The 19089-nt window shown below is 39.0% G+C and overlaps 1 protein-coding gene across 10 annotated transcripts in view; it reads right to left on the reverse strand.

The window, feature by feature from the left end:
• Positions 1 to 1043: 1043 nt before the first annotated feature.
• LOC144636159 (bone morphogenetic protein 2-like) overlaps positions 1044 to 19089 on the reverse strand; it is a 34747-nt gene continuing 16701 nt past the window's right edge. For 5 of the 10 annotated variants that reach the window (XM_078495306.1, XM_078495303.1, XM_078495304.1 and 2 more), the window contains 2 exons: positions 2966 to 3291; positions 1044 to 2802 (listed from right to left, as the gene is read on the reverse strand). In XM_078495306.1, coding sequence (XP_078351432.1) covers positions 1979 to 2802; positions 2966 to 3269 — 1128 coding nt within the window. In that variant the 5' untranslated portion in view covers positions 3270 to 3291 and the 3' untranslated portion in view covers positions 1044 to 1978. Of the gene's footprint in view, positions 2803 to 2965; positions 3292 to 3528; positions 6465 to 6500; positions 9080 to 9121; positions 9561 to 12664; positions 14002 to 19089 lie in introns of those variants that run through there. The other 5 variants (XM_078495310.1, XM_078495313.1, XM_078495309.1 and 2 more) reach the window with 5 other exon arrangements.

Consider the following 19089-nt stretch of genomic DNA (forward strand, 5'->3'; position numbering starts at 1 on the left):
AAAGCCGCTAAAATTCTATTCAGTTTGGTCTCCTGTGTGTTAAGTGTTGTGTTGATTACGAATGAATTGCGAATAATGAACATCGGAGAAGAATACACAGGACTCTGTTACTCTGTTACCTCCCGCAAAATTGTCAGTCTTTGCATGGGGTAGCAAATTGAATGCCCCATTCTTACTCAATAGCTAGCCCACTGCCAATTCCATCCTTCATCGGAGTACAGCTCGATGCCATGTTGCTAACAGAGACCTCGTCATACAAATAGCAGACATTCTGGTATTTAAAACAAGATGCGGCTCACTCGCTCCCGTCAAAACATAAAATCGGCACTTCAAGAGAAACTTTAAGTTTTAATTAAAGGAGTATTTAAATTTAGACAATGACAATTCGTTGTCTGGAATTGTCATTGCCGTCGGTAAAAGACAATTGGAAAGCGATACGTTTGGTACCCCAAGAATTACTCGAAGCGCGAAGGGCTCATTGCACAAAAGTAATTAAAAGTCGGTTAGTAACAGCGTTATGAAGCTCTCAAGGAGGTGTAAATAGCCTCCAGTTATAAACAAGCCGCAAACGCCGCTAACAACAAAGCAAATTGCCCGAAAATTAACCACTGATAGTGGGCACGAGGAGTGCTAATGAGAAATCCATCACTATAACAAATTATACTATAAACTCGAAAAGAAAACGAATCAGAAAAGCTTCGAGAATGAAAGAGCTAAGCAGATGGTCAGTTGTTGAGACACAACTCAACAGTGGTAATTGCTGTTAGTGGATTCATTAAGCATAGCGCGGATCAATAATAAGAGCTGGAGGCCGGCTCTTTAGTGTGCGCACTTTGTTGCATTCCACAGTTTAATAATGCTCATTCCTGAAGCCAAAACCAATAAAACTGAATACAACACAAAATACTTTTGATGAGACGCAATTTCTTTTATAAGACCTCCAGCGGGCCTTCAGAGCGGACCCCATGGTAGTAAGTCTATAAGCAGATGACTGACGTTTAGCATGCGCCCTTTACCTCATTACCAATCACACCCCTCTCAACTGACTTAATCAATCTTCATTTTTATTTAGATATTTGTCATCACAAACTGTAAAGGAAGAAACTATACATCGGATTTATTGACCAAGTGTTCTTTTAACTTGTGGGTCACACAATTAAGTCTTGTTTATAATTCTAGTTTACCAGGTATTAAATAAGAGACTGGTTGACGCACAATATAAAAGAATACGGTTCTTTGTTTAGAATTAGGATTCTATCTCCGTCTCTTAAATATATGATACATTATTTTAGTTAACAGAACTAATGGCATCGATCTGTCTTTATTTGTTCTATAACGGCATATATCTTAGTGAATATTAGTAGGTATACGAGGCAAGGAATGATATTCGGGACGCGGGAAGACCAATTATGGTTTTCGATAAAGTGTAACCTAACGTAGGTTTTAAAAAATCTTTTTCTTTTCATCATTTCTTCCCAAGAAAATTAATTTACCATATGGAATAACTTTTTTTATATTTGTGTGGAAGTTTTATGGAAATCCTGCTATGATATTACATAACACAAATGGACAAAAGCCATTTACTTTTTGGCTATTTTAGCAGCTTTGACCTAGGATATCAAGGTTCTAGTATCCATTGCTGTCCATAATTTCAATGGTCTCTATTTTACTTAGTCAACGTTTAATTTACCGTCGACAGTCGGTATGTACATAAGTTTTCTGATGTATTTATAAATTCTCCGGCTTGTCCATAATATACGTGCAATTTCATTGATGTGGTCCACGTATCTGGTCAGTCGGTACTTGCCATAGCACCCTGACTTGACTGACGGCAGGTTACTACCAAGGGTCGACTGGTCCCTTTATGTGACTTTGGACACTTTGGCAAGAAATTCGCCTTGTGTCTTAAGATAGGAGCAATGTAACATCTTAAGCATCAGGGAAAGTACCTGGATGTAAAAATTGTCATCCCTTCCGTTCACCGGCATCCGCAGCCATCTACCACCATGTCCTGGTAGTTTTTGAGCACCACTTTGCTGTGCTCGTTCATGAAGAGCATGCTGATGGGATTCAGCGTTGTAGGCACGCAGCAGGCGCGTGGCACTAGATTTTCGTTCACACTGTTCATAAGGGTCTGCACAATGGCGTGGTTCGTGGTGTTCAAGTGGTCTGCGATGGGAAATGGGCATTCACCGTTGCAGTAAAATGCCTTGTAGCCAGGTGGCGCAACAATCCAGTCATTCCATCCAACTTCTACAAAGTTCACATACAGGGGAAGCCTTTGACAGTAGCTACCCTCTTTCGCCACGGAACGGTTGCCCGTACTTCTTCGTTTGCGCCGGCGCCGATAAACGTGCTGCGCCCCATCGTGGCTGAACGTGACAAGATGCGGCTTCCTGTCGGTAGTGGCTTTCTCGTCAGAGTGCACGTGAACGTTCGAAGAAACTTTACCATTCGCGTCCAGGTGCACTTCAAGGCCAAAATTTTCATTTGGATGTAGTGACCAATGTTGAACTGCAGGTCTAATGTCAAAGCTCTCCAATCCTTGTGCAGCTGTTCTTCTCGTGTCTATTAAACGGGTTATGGCAGGGTGCCCAGCTGTTGCCGGCAGTAGCACTTGGTATATATTCACACGATGCTGCCTTTCTGGGTCGGTTTTATTGGAATGGCCCGTTTTGTTGGAAAACGTCAAGCGAAGCTCTGCTGCCGTTAAGGTTTCGTGGCTGGGAAGAGAGGCAATATCGAAGAAGAGGTTCCATCTGTTTGCAGGCAATCCTGACACCGGAGCAGGCAGATGGTCACCTTTTGTACAAACAAAAATAAACATAGTTAACACTTGTTCTCATGGAAGGCAACACAGGGGGAAAAAACTAACACTGCATTGGTCTCCGCTTTGTCACGTTTACAAATGAGATGTTGCCAAGCTAAATACTCCGTCTCTTCCACAGAATTATGGCTCACTCACCTTCATGATCAAATGCCCGGATGGTGTTGGCAAAGGTCCATTCTCCCTTGTTTCTAAAATTGGTAGAAATCCACTCTGGATCATTGATGTGATTGTGATACAAGTCGAGCATGAACTGAGGTACTTTGTCTTTTGATCTCGGTCTGGGGCGAGATTGTAAGCCCATTTTTTGCAGCAAGGTCTGCTCCGCTGCTTTAAATTGTTCCGAACGCTTGGCGCTCGTGGAATGATCTGAATAGAGGGACGGTACTCCCAAACATATCGTTGCTCCAAAGAATAAACACCACAGCCGAGCGATCAACATCTTTCATGCCAAGCACGAACTCCTTGAGAGAAGAAGAAACAAACTCAATGACTTAATGGCTCAAAAGGAATGATATTTATACCATCTAAATCCGATCTAAACCTAAGTGTTCCCCAAAGATAAAAGAGATAAAAGGCATTTGAACTCAAGAATCTTGACTTCCCGTCCTAAATCGTGTCACATTTAAACACATCTATCCACGCAGTCTGTATGTTTTCATCGACTTTGGTAACGATCGAAATTCGTTTAGTAAAGTTACCTGAATTAATGAAATGATGCTCTCGGTTCACTGCGCGCTTTGTCTTGTTTCACAAAAAAATTCTCACAGAACCTTAACCTGCATGCTCAAAACAATTTACGATAAAAATCGCAGCACTTATATTGTTTCTGAGTAAAGCAAATTAAATAACTGCCGTATCACGTTCCAATATTTGCTTACTTTCCATAAAAAGCCCTGCGCCGTATGTCAACCCCCGGAATGAAGATCAGAGGGTCAACTGCGCGAAGCTGTGCAGTGGTTTAAGAACACTCAACACCGAGCACGAACCCTTGCTTCAACTGTTACAGCGAAATTTATAAACAACACACGCAAAGACAATCAACCTTCACAGGCGTCCTACAATGAAAAGAATTCATCCAAAACATTTAGTGGCGACATGATCTGTCTTCAGGGGTGCAAAGGACAAGATTCTTGACGAACAACGCACCTTGTGGAACAACAGAAATTCTGCACGTGCTATAAAAGTTCGTATCTCAGTTAGAGCTATATGTTTTTATGAAACTTTGGATTAGTAAGAGCAGGCCCCTTGAATGTTCTTCACAGCGGTGATCTGAACTGAGCCGTTCTGAGCCGTTCTAAGACAAAAGGCTGTAAGTATAGGAACTCGCTAGGAGGTCTATTTATACGTTTCAAAACGGAAGTTACCCAATAATTACACACGCTATTAAAAATGAATTAAACGGATTCTTAAGAGCCGCAAGGACTATAAAAGGGTGCGAATTGAGAACCTAATTATTGTCATTCTCACGATAACCAAAAATTTCCGTTTTCTAAACCTTTCTCAAGAGGACAATCAATTCGACCTTTCTGCGGTAAACTGCCGAAGTTATATATCGATAAATATACGTTAAAAGAGTTCGTAACAGAAAGCAACTAAAAATTAAATGAAGACTAAAAAGTCGTGATCAATTAACTAACGGTCACTAACCGCAGAGAAGAAAATGAATATCTACTTTTTTAATTTTTGGTTTGTTTTTATCTGGCAATCATTTTCTCACGATTTTGATCCATTTTCTGAAGCAAGTATCATTGGAGTAAAATTAGAAGCGTTTTGTATTAATTTAACACTAGCTGTCGACAGGTCACTTGTTTTGAAAAACTATTTGCACGGGGCTTTGTCCGGGCGAAAATGTTGTCTTTACTGTGCTGTCAATCTGTTGTCGTTCAACGAATTCACTGACAATGAAAGGATCGTTCGACAGATGAAACAAACTACATGTGACAGCTTTTAAGAATTTTAAAGCAATATCAGTAAAAAGACAATCAAAAGCTCTTCCGACGAAAACGCAATATCCCTTATCTTAAAATCTAAGATACGCTTTGAGAGCAATATGCAGCTTTTCAGTTTACTGTGTCAATGTTAAGGCTCTTGATCACTAGCTGATGGATACGGCGACCTTGTGTTAAGTTCTAACCGGCAAAATGTTAATGCCAAACAAAATAACCTTAGGGAACTAAAGGAACTTAATAGGTTACATTCACTAGCTAGTTTTTAGATGACTCAGTACAGTGTTTATAGCCTCAGGGAATAAGTAAAATTCACGCGAAACTTTTAAACTGGTAAAACAGTTTGAAAACCGCACCCCGGATAGAACCGGTGGCCGTGAGTCGTTACGAGATACTATCTGAAACGATGGTAATTAACCTAAACTTCTGCTCTTATCGGTTATCGCTGAAAGCCATAGAGGCTATATATACGCTTATATGGTTCACAGTTAAAAGTTCACAATTTCTAGAGCAGTATAAGGCTGAAACGGTTTTGGAGGGTCGCGGTCGGAGTGTCTCTTTCCGCAGTTCTGCACGCTCTTTTTATTGTCCGCTGAAGATTAAAACAGTAAAAAATGTTCCTGGTTTGTAAATGCATCATAACGTTATGAATTTCCTGCGAAATAATTTGCGAATATTTAGGTAGTCGTTTAATGGCATTAAACCACTACGTAAATATGGGCAAATTGAGGTAACGATAATCACGATAGACATTTTTAATACTTTGTCTTAACCTGCATCTGAGCACCGTAAGTTAAAGGTTGCCCTATCCTCGTTCCGTTGATGTCATGCTTCACATTTTTGGCAATTTGCTAGCTACACCGAGCCATGGAAACACGTGAAACGGCCAAGCCGAGCTATGCGATTAATGATGTTGCACTACGCTGAAGAATTTGACATTAAAAAAATGGAAACCCCCCACAAAAGTACAAATTCTTCCGTGCTGGCAAATCGCCAGTTGAGTTGGACGAATGCCTTAACAAAATACAACTTGTTCAAGTAGTTTTATCTTCAGTTTTTGTGGACAAAAGATAACAGGCGAGCTTGCTCCTTATAAACGTGTAAACTGTCACAACAAAAACTTTAATACTACCATCCACATGCTTGACCGATTTAAACTGAGGTCACCAAGCACAATGTCAAACGCGGAGTTTTTTAAACGAAAACGTTCAGACACATGAAATTCTTTAAATTAATGCTAATGATACCCTATATTTCTTTAGAAAGAAGCTATAACCAAGTTATTCACTTGTGTAATTATATGAGCATACAACCAGGAAATTGTATGAAATGATTTTCAAATAAAGAAGACTGAAGCCTTTCGGCCTGTTCGAATCGCAAGTGGACGTGCAGTGTGATTCTTGGCGGAACATTATAGGCTAAATAGCTGATTCCACCCACACAAAAATGCCAAACACAAAGCCACATAGCTCAAGATGCTTCTTGCATTATGTTGACTGCAGTACACACTATATGATAATGACATTTCTGTCGTTAAATGCCATCAACGCCACGCGAAATCAGTTCCACCACGCTGTTGAGTCCCACGCGTGAGAGAACGACCCGGGCTCTCCACTACAACTGGCTTTGTTTTTAACGAGTTGGCGGCTTCGAGTTGATTAAAGATCCCGTGGAGGTTTTGGCCTAAAACAAGCGTTAAAAATAACCCAAACGTCTAATCTTACCGTAAACTGGGTAATTGGTCTGCCCAAACAACGCAGCGTCTCAGTTCCGAAGGTTAGCTAACTTTGTCTTCAAGATTGACTTTGAACAAAGCAACTAATTTACAATTATTCGACAACACAAACACGCTGGGGGCCAAAAAGATCTGTCAGGTAAACTAACGTAAACAATTGTATTCAACGTACAAAAGTATTCTTTACACATGGAGGACATTGCCGGGATCAGTTTTAATTAAAGGTTGCAGTTTTGTCACATGCCGTCAGGAGGGGTCATGACTAGTGACGTCCTAAACTTGCCACTTACTACGCATTAATTATATTTCCTGTTCGGTTACAAGCTCTTGTAAAATGTGATAACAACAAAAATAACTGGTCATTAACAAATCTACTATCGCCGGCAAGCGACAGTGTGAGGTCCGAACAACATGTATTCCTCGCTTTCTGTGTCTTTGTGTAAGGTCTGCAGAGTTGAATGATCGGCCTTGAAATGCTAAAGGCGAAGAGTAGCGCAAACGATGAATAGATTGTGTTACCACTGACATAAGGTGAATCCTTTTTGAAGCGTGTAGGAACTATAAACTGTTACCAATTCACAAACTTTTAGATTTTCCACTTTCCGCTTATTATCCAAAGGGCTTACTGAAACAGCTGCGACTGATAGACCACTGCTGAAGAATATTACTCCACCATCTTTGCATAGTGCATATTTCTCGAGGCGCGAGGAATTTGCCTAATATTCTTACGGAGACCGTTTCTTTGTTTTTTGCTTTTAATTCAGAGATTGGCTTATAATTACATATTGTTTAACTTTATGTCTGCACAAGCCCCCACGAAGGTCATTTCCACTGGGAATAACTCTCAGCAAATCGGCGAATTCTCTTGAAGGTGGCTTGATTCAATGCCGAGAAGAAAAGAATTGAAAAAACAAAGCGCTCGAATAGCTAAATGGCACGAATGATAGCGCAAACAAAGAAATAGAAAACAATAAATTTTCTTCAGCAATTAGAACAGGAAAACCCCGCAAAATGCTAGAATTGTTTTTTTAGAAAAGCAAAACCCTGACAACCCCTAATTACAAGACTGCTTATGAATCAATTTCTGTTCGCTTTTGCAGTAAAGCAACCGGAGTATATATAGCTATGTCTACATATTGAGGATTGAAGGCGCCAAAAACTCGAGTTAATATATGTCAGTGTCAGAGCTGATGTTATGCAATTCACTGCCTATGTGTCTTTTAAGACACTTAAATTTCTCGACGGTGTTAATTCTCTTCAAAACTTCTTTTCCGACCTATAATAATACCAATAGTTCTTGACCCCTCTCTCCGCAATTTCTCCAATACAAGTAATGATGGAGACTCAAGATTTCAGATAAAAAACGTGGAACAACGTTGATAGAACAAAAACCTCACACTGAAGGAACGAATATTGTTTTGTTGGTTATTTAGAAGTTCATGCCCAACTTCCAAGTCTTATAACATCGGCGGCACAAATTTTTAAAATTCATTCCTTCAGACGGTTTATATACAGCCAGCAACGTGCAAACTGCGAGCTAATTACCTTTGTCAATCTAATCAACTCAAATGAAATCAGTGGCGAAGGCGTATTTGTCTTAGATGGGTAGATAAGGTAACGAGTGTTTATGTTTGAATAAAACACCTATTAGCACTTCTTTATATGAAACGATTGTTATGCACGGAGCATGCAATACATATGATAATGCGTTTCCTGATATGGACGTGATCTGGCCGAAATAGCTTTGCTATTAAGCCCTCGATTGAGAGCTCATGGCATCTTACGAGCAAATATCACTCACAAATCTCTTGACCGTGGCATAGGCGTTTCGTGCATTTCCTTACAGCTTGTTCCGCGCCTCGTATTTGTCACTGTACCGATTTAATGAAGTTTATTTAACTCTCGACATGAGCTGACAATTATAAATTAAATTTACCCAGTGGTTACATTTGGTCTTCCTTTCTGCCTGATTGACGAGCCGTCGAACAAAATTCTACGTTGAGTACACTATACGTGCGTTTGTTGGATCTGAGAAAGGTTTTCTTACCAGTGAAAATACAACTACCCTTTTGGTTTCGACCTTGCTAGTAATTCCATTGATTAAAACGAGAAATAATTGCATTTATTCATTGTACCTTCGTGTGGGGGCAAACTTTGTGTCCTTTGCCACATATGTTTTGTAAAATGCACGTAAAATGAATTCAAAATGTTGGCTAAGTTCGATCGATGGAATTTAGTCACCGTAGCGCAAAACTGTAACTTTGGCCGTCCTATTGCGTTTTGCTCTCTCTCTGCTCAAGGACAAGGCAAAGGCAAGAACAGCTGAAAAAGGCTCAGTGAGTCTAAAGCAGTAACAGTCAGGCTAAAATGCATCAATTATATGCTTAATTAAGCGTAGTATATGATCTGTACAAAAATCAGCACATTTTGTGTCACTTAGGTCAAGAAGTGGTTCAGACTAGATACTTGGGCTCATCAGCAACATTCGAGATCCTGATCGTAACATGAAAACCAATGATAAAAAATATCCTACTGCGAGTAAAAAACCCTCAAGATGTTTCCGAACCACAGAACTACACAAAACTTCACTTTCTTACGAGTAAAACTCACCTTTCACTTGAACTTTTAGGTGGTCGACGCGACGAATGTTAGAGAAAACCAACGAAATGAAAAGCCTTCTGCGTAGCTGCTAATGTGAAGCGGCTGGACTTCATTCCGAGTGCGAAATACGACTAAAGCTAAAGCGCTTTATTTCGACGATTAACCCCCTATACAGAATGTACTGCGAGAGCAGTTTACAATGTCAACTTCGATATGATGCCCCTGTCAGCAGCCGTGTTGACACGCATTGTGACAGCGAAGCGAATTGAAAGGGGCTCTGGTCAGGGCGACCAATGAGATGTCTATATTCACTCTAACCATTTTACTGAACACGACTACCTTCCAATATTGCTGCTCTATTTTCACACGTTTTACCAGCAAGCTTATTATTTTAAGGAATTTGGATTTATTTTAAGTTGAAGTGAAATGTTATGAATTCCGTAGCGTTCATTCTTCTGATGCCGGACTCCATGTAGATAATAACATGCGGGACATGTTTTTTGCCGTTACATGCTCAGTTTTGTTACTTTTGCACTTTTTTTTGTAAAACTTTGATAATGTCTTTATTTTCCAAAGCAGATGTGGACGAAATAAATCCATATTTAGCAAAGGAAAGCTCAGCTGGAAGTGTTGCAGTTATCGTGTCAAGTTCAACAATTACTAATCTCACCGAGATTACTTAAAGAGATATTGTATAAAAATGTAACAAATCTGTGAGAAAATTAAGTAACAATTTCAAGGACAAAATTGGCTTGCGGTTTTAAAGACTCGAACTTTGTAAACAATTGTGGTTTAGTGAGAGGAAGCAAGATTTTCACTCAGTTAAGAAAACACAAGGGAGGTACTAGACTGCATGAGTGTTTCCACGTTGTTAGTTTACTAAGCGACTGCGCCACAAAGTACTAAGACAAAAGGGGTTCCTCTCTTCCTCTCTGCAACTGATTAAAAGCACAACCTCATTCTTTTGACTCGTAAGCACTGTGGGAATTTACTGCTGTAATGCATAAATACATCAAACACAAGCGCAGTTAGAGAGATTATTTTAAATGCGTTGGTACACGGTGGGGCCAATTTCGAGGGTGTTCAATATTCCGATATTGGATGGATCTTAAAAACTTTTTACTACTAAGTGCATAAAATAAAGCGTGCGCGGTATCGAGTGAATTAAGTTCAAAATTATAACACTCGGTTAAAACGTGAGGGATTTGAAAACCTCAAAACAACTTACAAGTGGAGGTCGTGATGGAATGAAGAAACTAGTTTTATCTGTTTACACTTTAGGGGTGTACCTATTTTGATAAACATGAAATTTTGTTACAAGTAGCAGTGTAAATTTGCCGAAGAGAATAATGAATGTAGCCAGTAACAGTTCAAAGCAATAAGCAGTGACAAATTCGTATTTGAATTCTCTCTGTTTTTATGCCCTTCATTGAAACAAGTTACTTGAAATGCTTGTATGAGAAAAGCATGTTAAAAAAGAAAACTATAATTTAAAAAAAAGGTTTCTGGAGTGATTGAATGAGAAAATTTTTCATTTAGCAGTTCTCAATTTTAGGCTCGCAGCCTAAGGCATGGAAAGGCTATTTTGGTGCCAATACATTTTACTCAAAAACTTGACTGTTGACTGCAAGTAGAAACATGTTTTCCGTGAATCTGATTGGCTGGGCCATCGTTGTCTGTTCACTGATTGTCAACGCTATGGTGCGTTTTGTCACATATTTCGGATTTACAAAGCGACCTTCCTTTCCCCTTATGCTGTATTGAAAAAAGTGAATAAAATATCATTTTTTGTGATATAACAAAAGAAATTTCTTCTAAAACAACAGATATGATGAGTCGTTTTCGTTTTCTACGAGCAATATACTCGTCTACGCCTGGTTGACCATTCGCCCACAAGAATCTTAAACTCGTAGTCTAAAACTGAATGACATTAGCTGCCTCCAGTTTTGAAAAGGTCCCTGGAAACAAGCTAGCTATGACATCATTATCAGACTTGATTTTATCTAGAAGCAAGTGGTAAAATGATAACAACGTTGCCAAAGATTTTGAGTGTGCTACGGTTGTCAGCAGAAGTCGATCGTCGGAAAGAACGTCAATTAGCCTAAAAGCCTTAAATGGTGCTTGTGTCGATCCAGGTGACCGACAGTTAATAAAGAAATGACCTTCTAACTGACCACTAATGAAATGCAGAAACGACGTGAATTATGCAGTAAAGTAAAATAACTGATGGTATCCATAAACTACAGAAACTAAGCAAACACACTGAGAAAAAAACCTTTTGGAGGATCTAGTGCCATGCGCAAAGAGCTGAAAACTAATAACTTGTCTGCATGCAAAACGGATGTTGCTAAATGATCTCAAGTTATTTTATCTCAATATGAATCATTTGGACTGACCCTCGAGCGAGACATAATTTATCAGTTAAATTCTCCAGAATTTAGATAGTTCTGACCACTGTTGTCTTTCATTTGCCTAGATGGTTTCAACTCAGCATTATTGACAATAATCATCACAGCTGCATAAAAACCGTGTTGTATTAATGTTATTGTATTAGAATTGTTCCCGAAGTAAGAGTTATTCATGGTCTTATCACAATCATACGTACAACCCGTGCCGAGAATGAGATAGCTTAGAGCGATTTGACGCAGGTTCAAGGATTTAAAACTTTGCCAAAATATCCTAACTTCAACTTAGAGACATGGATGAGCAAAAAGAATGACAATCAAGGGTAGAAAAAAGTCTCCCCTAGCACTGCATCTGTGGTAGAAGTTTCAGTCATTTGTAAACCTTTTAGAGCGACATTTTGTCATGTGAGAAAGGTTCATTCGGGCCAAAATGAACATTCCACCAATTCGACTGGCATGCATTCACTTAGCTGAATTGTAACTTGGCATAGACTATCTTTGCTCATTACATAAACAAATTCAACCTTTCGTTTCTAAATTGTAAACCAGACATTAGTTAATACTGTCTACCGTCATATTATAAGGCAAAGAAGAAGGAAAAAGGACAATTTCAAATTTCAAGCAATGGAATTTAGATTATCTATTCGTTCGAGAGGGTGCTCAAGACCGAGGCGTGCCATTCGCTTCCATTAAAATTTTAATCTCGCCTAAACGTCACTATCTGACCAACTTTGTACATGTTTATAGTAAAGCTATCTTATATTTGTATTCGTGTCTTCCGGACACCTTTAAATTTTCTAATCTATCAAGATGATTCTCAGACAGCGCTTCCGTACAACAGGAAAGGCACGAGAACGGTGATGAAATCCATCACTTTGGATTACCGTTTTAGCACGCAATCCTTCTAAAGGGATTTTGTCTGATCAGCTCAGATGGACTTTACAAGGATAAGCCTTGTATGTTTTCATTACATACGGAGGAAACTGACAGTGAACTATTAATTATAATCAAGGGAAACTTCATGGGACTGTATAGTATAAGTTTGCATTACTGGGAAAGACATTGGAAATAAACCTTATCACGCTATTGATAATTTTGTGTTTCGAACATACAAAGTGGAAGAATCTATAATTTTACGTTGCCTTACCTTGAACCTCGATGAAGAAAATTGCAGCCGTCACAACCAACCTCATCAGAAGAGCTCAACTCTCTAATGGACCAGATTAGTGAGAACTCATAACTCTTAGTTATCACACGATCTGTCAGATAAGTGTTTATCGGCAATTTCAGACTTGAGAGTATGAATTATGAATAAATATTAAACGAACATGTTGAGGGTGTTGAGTTACAAATCCGAACAGTGCCTGAAGGTAAGTCAACTGCATGCAAAGTTCCTTCGTCTTGATCGAAGAGAAAATTTTTCGAGAGTTCCTAGCGCCAGAATGATCCAGAATGCCACTTCCCAATGGCGTTTCTCTCGACTTGTGTGATGTCAATTTGTCATTGAATCAACTAACGTATTTTTATGCCCACTACACTTCAGAAAAGAGAGATGTACTGTACTGTAATCTCGAATGTGAGAGTGTTACCACGGAAGAATCAATACACTCGGCAACTAAGATAGCCATCCAAAACGAAAGGTAGAATTACGGAAATTCCAATGTGAATCCATTAATAAAACAGGAAAAAATACATCCACACCCGCATTAGTACTCTTTTGTACTTCTTGAAATTAGACCAATCCATCGACAATTATTATTTCAGCAAACTGCTAGGGTAGTGAAAACCAGCCCACCTTATTAAAGAGCTATGAAGACAAGCTATCTTGTAAGATTGCCCATTCGATGGGGAAATTGATCAGTGAGACCGATAATGTCAGAAAGGGTAGAAGGACTGTGTTTCCTCGTCACGATTCCATTCTTTGATTTTCAAAAAGGTTTGTTTATGATCCGTAGTTTTACTTCCTCACTACGTACGAACATGACCTTCTGAGCATCTGGTTTTGCTTGATAGCAGCGCTTAGCAGCCAGCAGTTTGTTCCAATTAGCCCAACTTTCCGGGATTAAATCCCGATTAATGTAAACGGCCGAGACTGCGGCTAACAACACCGTAGGTTATTGCCAAAACAGCCTTACATAATTAGAGCCAAAGGTCTTTTGGGCAGAAAATGACTGCAATGAATTTCCTGTGATTAGGTCGATCCGGACGACTCTAAGACCTCTAAGTTTGGCAGCGAATCCATGTCACGACAGCTACCACAACAATCCGCCATTACGATCCATCATGATTCAAAACCAAGTCGGTCGAAAGTCGGTGACCAGTGTACATTTGAACTTGTTATCAGTTCCAGTCAAATCTCAATAGCAAATTTGACACTAAATCTTACTTTTGGAACATCTGCAGACTCAGAAGCAAAGTCCAAAGCATTGTTCTTGGTGTACAGTAAGATAATGGAATTTGTGGTTTGTGTATATCTAAGTGAGCAGGCAATTGGCAAATTAGTTGCACCGGAAAACAAACGTCGTTCAGTAAGACGTAATCATCTCGAGATACGTCTGCCTGACGCCAAGTTGAATTCATTGTTCTTTAAGGTACAACCAGGTGTGCTAAGGCGCGAATATCTCTCTTAACAGATTTAATATGAGATTTCATGACGTTACTTTATTGTTGATAATGCCTAACACTAATCTCACATTGTATACCCTTTTTCAGTCTGACTTATCATTTTTAAGGCTTTTCCACAAAGAATTGATAACACTTCTGGTACTTAAATTGTTCAAACGCCAGTCGTCCAGCGTCACTTCAATTGAAACGCCCTCAAGGGCCCAAAGTACATTCCTAGCAAAACCTCCGTCTCTCAAACTGTAAGCATTCCTGCATGAGCACGATGACCCTACATGGAAAATTGTGTGTTTTGTTAGGTACGTCATGGCCAATTTCGTTTGTCTAAAGACCTTCATTTGGTACTTAACGTTCAAACCAGCTGACAAACTCAGCTGACAAGTGGATCAGTGAATACTCAGAGCAAATCGTGGTCAAGTTACCTTTTTTCAGAACATTTTCGCGATATTTGTCGACATTAAAATTTCACGATTTCCGCGATTTTTTTTTAAAACGAAATCGCATACTTTTCGCCAAACGAGATAAAAAAGAAAAGAAAACGAAAGACACAAATTGAGCGATGTTTGGTATTATCACTGAAATTTTGTCCAGAGATTGACATGGAAGCCGGTGGCAGAACAGTTTATGACCATATAAAGATTTAATAGAAGAACTAGATGCCGATAGGAAAGGTAATGGGCGCGATTGAACGCTTGGTTTGATTTTATTTGACATATTAGAGGGTCTGAATGGGGGGGTCCACATGTCGGTAGTCGGTTAAAAATTCCTTACTTTGTCGGTTGTCAGTTAAATTTTTCGACCTTTGTCGGTTGTCGGTAAATCTCAGTTAATGATTAAAATTGCAAGTTAATTATTAATATTTGTTATTTAATTTACGCAGTTTTAAGACTTTAAACTCTAGACGATAAGAAAATTTGTAATAATTCATTATTTGGTTGTACTTCGTCTAGTACCGATAAAATCAGTTTGCATCAGCAAATGCTCGTCAAATATTACTTACACATCGAGCGAAACTGAAATTTGGACCGTTCTCAGAAAAGAAAAAATTTAAAGGCAGTGTTATTCATTTACCAATACAACAGAAAGATGCTTATAAACTCTTTTACTCGCTTCTTCTATTTGTAAGGGAATTTTCTTTTCAATTTTTGCTTTCTTGGAAAATGGACGGTGTATACAAACATTCCGTTCAACAAAACAGCAAATAAAAAACGTGGAACCAAAGGTTAACCACGTTAATGTTTGAGCTTAATACTTAACTACAGAACTACATGTGAAACATTTAACTTCGCTGCACACTAAAACTAATACGGCTAATAGAACGTTCCACACACCGTTGAGCTCACTGCTGCTTTCATCCGATATTTAATTTGGAAGCTCAAGCAGCCACTGCCCTCCGTTACAATTGCAAATTTTCGCATTTTTCCCGCAAGCGTTTTCGCCAGGCGAAATAACTTCAGCGAGAACCCGCCAATGCCAAATTGATGCGCCTGCTCCTTTAGCCCTAAAAAGTCCGTTAGATGTTTTTTTTTTTAGCTTGGAAACACCTTTATGAGATTTTTTCCACCGGAACCCGGCTACGATGGCGTTCGATGGCAACCTCCTCGCCTTACAATCACTTTAACAATCCCGCTCATGGCCTGTCACCACATGAATAACCAACGCGCAGTGAAAATACAACAGCGGGTCGCCTTGTGGCCTCGATAACCAGCCACTGTTCTACAAATGAACCTCCGCTGCTGCTCGAAAAAGTGACAGGAAACTTTATAATTGACTAAATTTTGAATTGGTGTGGTTACTTCTGAACTAGACATTTCCTAAATTAGACATAAATTCAAAATGCTGTTCTTTCTGAATACAAACGTCTGTATAACATCGGAACATGTTGGTTGTCGGTTAGAATATATTTGTCCCTAATCGGTAATTTTTTCCTCGTTTCGTCGGTAGTCGGTAATATTTTTCGCCCTTTGTCGCTAGTCGGTTAACCCCATTCAGACCCTCATATTATGTCTATAATGCAATCTGCTTTTCTTGTGATTTGGCTTACGTGCTTTGGTATGTGACTGAGAACTGACTCTTTCAGCTTCTTAGTGATATGCCCGGGTGATGTGTGACTACAGGTTCCGAAGCGTCGAGATCTGAAGTTTTTATGTGCTGTTTGAGTACTGACGTCTGAGGCATCATCTTGGTGTTATGTAAGTGCTGAGCTTTGAAGCTTCTAGCTGCATAGTATGCGAGTACAATAACTGATGCTTCTACGTGTCACGTAAGTAGTTAGCTCTAAAGCTTCTGTGTGTTATATGAGCCTAGGTTTTTTGAGAGTATTAAAAATCTAAAAGCTTCTATGTGCTCTGCGGATAACTACCTCTGAAACTTTATAGGTGCTACGTGAGACTTGAGCTATGAGCCTGTTAGGTGTTATGTGGGTACAGAGCTCTGAACCTGCTGGGTGCTATGCATATGGAGAACTGCGCTCTGATGCTTCTCGGAGTTATATGAGTAGGGCTCTGTAGCTAACCTGAGCACCGAGCACTGAAGCTTCCAGGTGATATGTGAGTACGATCTGAAGCGTCTAGGTTCTATGTACGTACTGAGCTCTAAAGTTTCTGGGTGTTATATGTGAGTATTGAGCTCTGACGTTTTTAGATGCTGTGAGAACTGGATACTAGTTTCTAGGTGCTATGTGAGCACCGGGTACTGAGCTGCCAGCAGTGCTATGTGAGCACTGAGCACTGAAGCTTAAAGGTCAGTGTGAGCACCCACTTCTTATTTGTCCGTTTAAAACACTACCTCGGCTGCATTTTTTCAGTGTTAAGGGAAGGGTTAATCTGTAACTATTATTTTAGAAGACAATGTCGTAACCCATAGAGGTGGGTTTTTTTTTTTTTTGTTTTTTTTTTTTTTTTTAAATTTTTTTTTTTTTTTTTTTTTTATTTTTTTTTTTTTATTTTTTTTTTTTTTTTTTTTTTTTTTTTTTTTTTTTTAAAAAATTTTTTTTTTTTTTTTTTTTTTTTTTTCTGTATATGGATTTATTATTTGTTGTGTACGTTGATCGTGATCATGCTGGTTGGGTTTTCAGTATAAATAAAGTTTACAACTTATCTTTATCTTCTATTAGGCTCATTTGTTCGCCACGGCCTGGTCCGTACTTTGGCTTTCGCCTTAATACCCATGGAAAGATCAAGCGATTTTGATATGCCAGAAAGATCAAGTATTGACCATACCCATGCCCAAATTCGGCAAAAAAATCCTGCGATTTCATGTTAATGACTTGATGTGGCAGGAAATCGGGGCAGTAAACAAGGCTTCTACTGTTCTAATTGGCTAATTGGGTACGGTAAATATGGCGTAGTAGCAAGCGTTGACTCCTCCAGAAAGTAAACACCAGTAATACATTAAGTCCCGCTCTCTTCTAAGCACCCAGTTCTCTGAATATGCCGCGCTTGAGAAGGGGGCAAGACATTTTATATAATTCTGAAGAGGAGAACGATTTTTTTTTGCTGTAACTATGTTTTCTGAGTTATTTTCCACCACATTTACTTGTAATCGTTACATTTACATTCACTGAAGATGTGTTATAGAAACTGAAAAAAACTTTTATCATTTTAACTTATCGATTACTTATGTGCGTTAGCTGATTTATGATATGCGGTAATGTTGAAATAAACCCCCTTTCTTGTATGTCCCTCCTTCTAACCCCCAAGCTAAGGGGGCTTAAAAGAGCTTTTACGATAAGTTCGATGTCATTTGAAGGGTGCTGACAATTTGACGTGACATCACAATGAACACATTTGATTGACAGCACAATGACGGAGCATGCGTGATGAGTGGCTTTGATGACGGTGTGAACGTTAACAGGTTGTTTGTTACTGCTATGACTGTTATTTGAGTCAGTTCAGACTTAATTAACGTCTCGACTTAACGTCCTGTTGGAACCCAAGTGTCTCTAGACAAATGTTCTTAGGCCACTAGGAGAAAATCTCGAAAAGAAGCAAAACCATTGAATCTTAACAGGTCACAGCAATGCCCTTAGCATTAAAAAAATGACCGTTGTGTTTATAACGGACGACAAAAAACAGAGTTTCAATTAAGAGGTGGATGCAGTGGCTTTCTCAGAGAAGTATATGTGATTTAAATACCCCATTATTCACTAGACGAGCACCCTGTTCTAATGCATGACAGACAATTTTAACTACAATTCCCGAATTCCGGCAATACTCACTGTGGAACAGTGTAGTGGAATAATAATGATAGTTATCAAAACCAGATGTCAACTGATTTGGGTGTTTTACGTTAAGGAATTATAGCTACTTATTATCCCGGTAGACGTTTGAAAAGGCTTAAGGACTACAAGATTAACCCAAAAGTGGTCCTCTAAGCCTTCCGGTTAAAAACAAGAATTGATTTCAAATGTTTCCTGTTTATTCGGTGCTTTAATTCTCGTCGACGTAAGTTATCATCAAAATTCCTGGTCATCTTGATGTGACACACGCAAAAGGAACATTTTTGGAACTCAAAATTAGTAAAAGATGCATGGAAAGAGACGTCGTTTTCAGCGGGTACAAACTATGCTTAAGATAACCAGTTTATCCATGTGTAATCCAGTGTACCTGCTTCAAGCATATGATAGCTCATAAATTGGCAGTTACGCAATGAACAACAATGGATTGACTGTCGAGCGAAATTAAAAGTACAATCTGTGCATCCACCTGCTAAACTCGATACTGAGAACGAGATATCTTCTTACTTTCTACGAACGGAAATTTAAGTCGTTTAAGGATCTCCTGTTAAATGATCAATCATATCTCCATCGAAGGAAATTAGTTAACAAAGTTAATCGATTCCGTTGTTAATTATACTGCTAGACTTTCAGGAGACATCGTTGGAGGCAAATAAATGCTGCAAATTACAGAGAATTGCCATGTTCGATAGAAGCAATATAATCACAGCATG

The sequence above is a fragment of the Oculina patagonica genome, chromosome 13, assembly GCF_052425735.1.
Source record: "Oculina patagonica isolate OP01 chromosome 13, crgOcupat, whole genome shotgun sequence".
NCBI classification, from domain to species: domain Eukaryota; kingdom Metazoa; phylum Cnidaria; class Anthozoa; order Scleractinia; family Oculinidae; genus Oculina; species Oculina patagonica.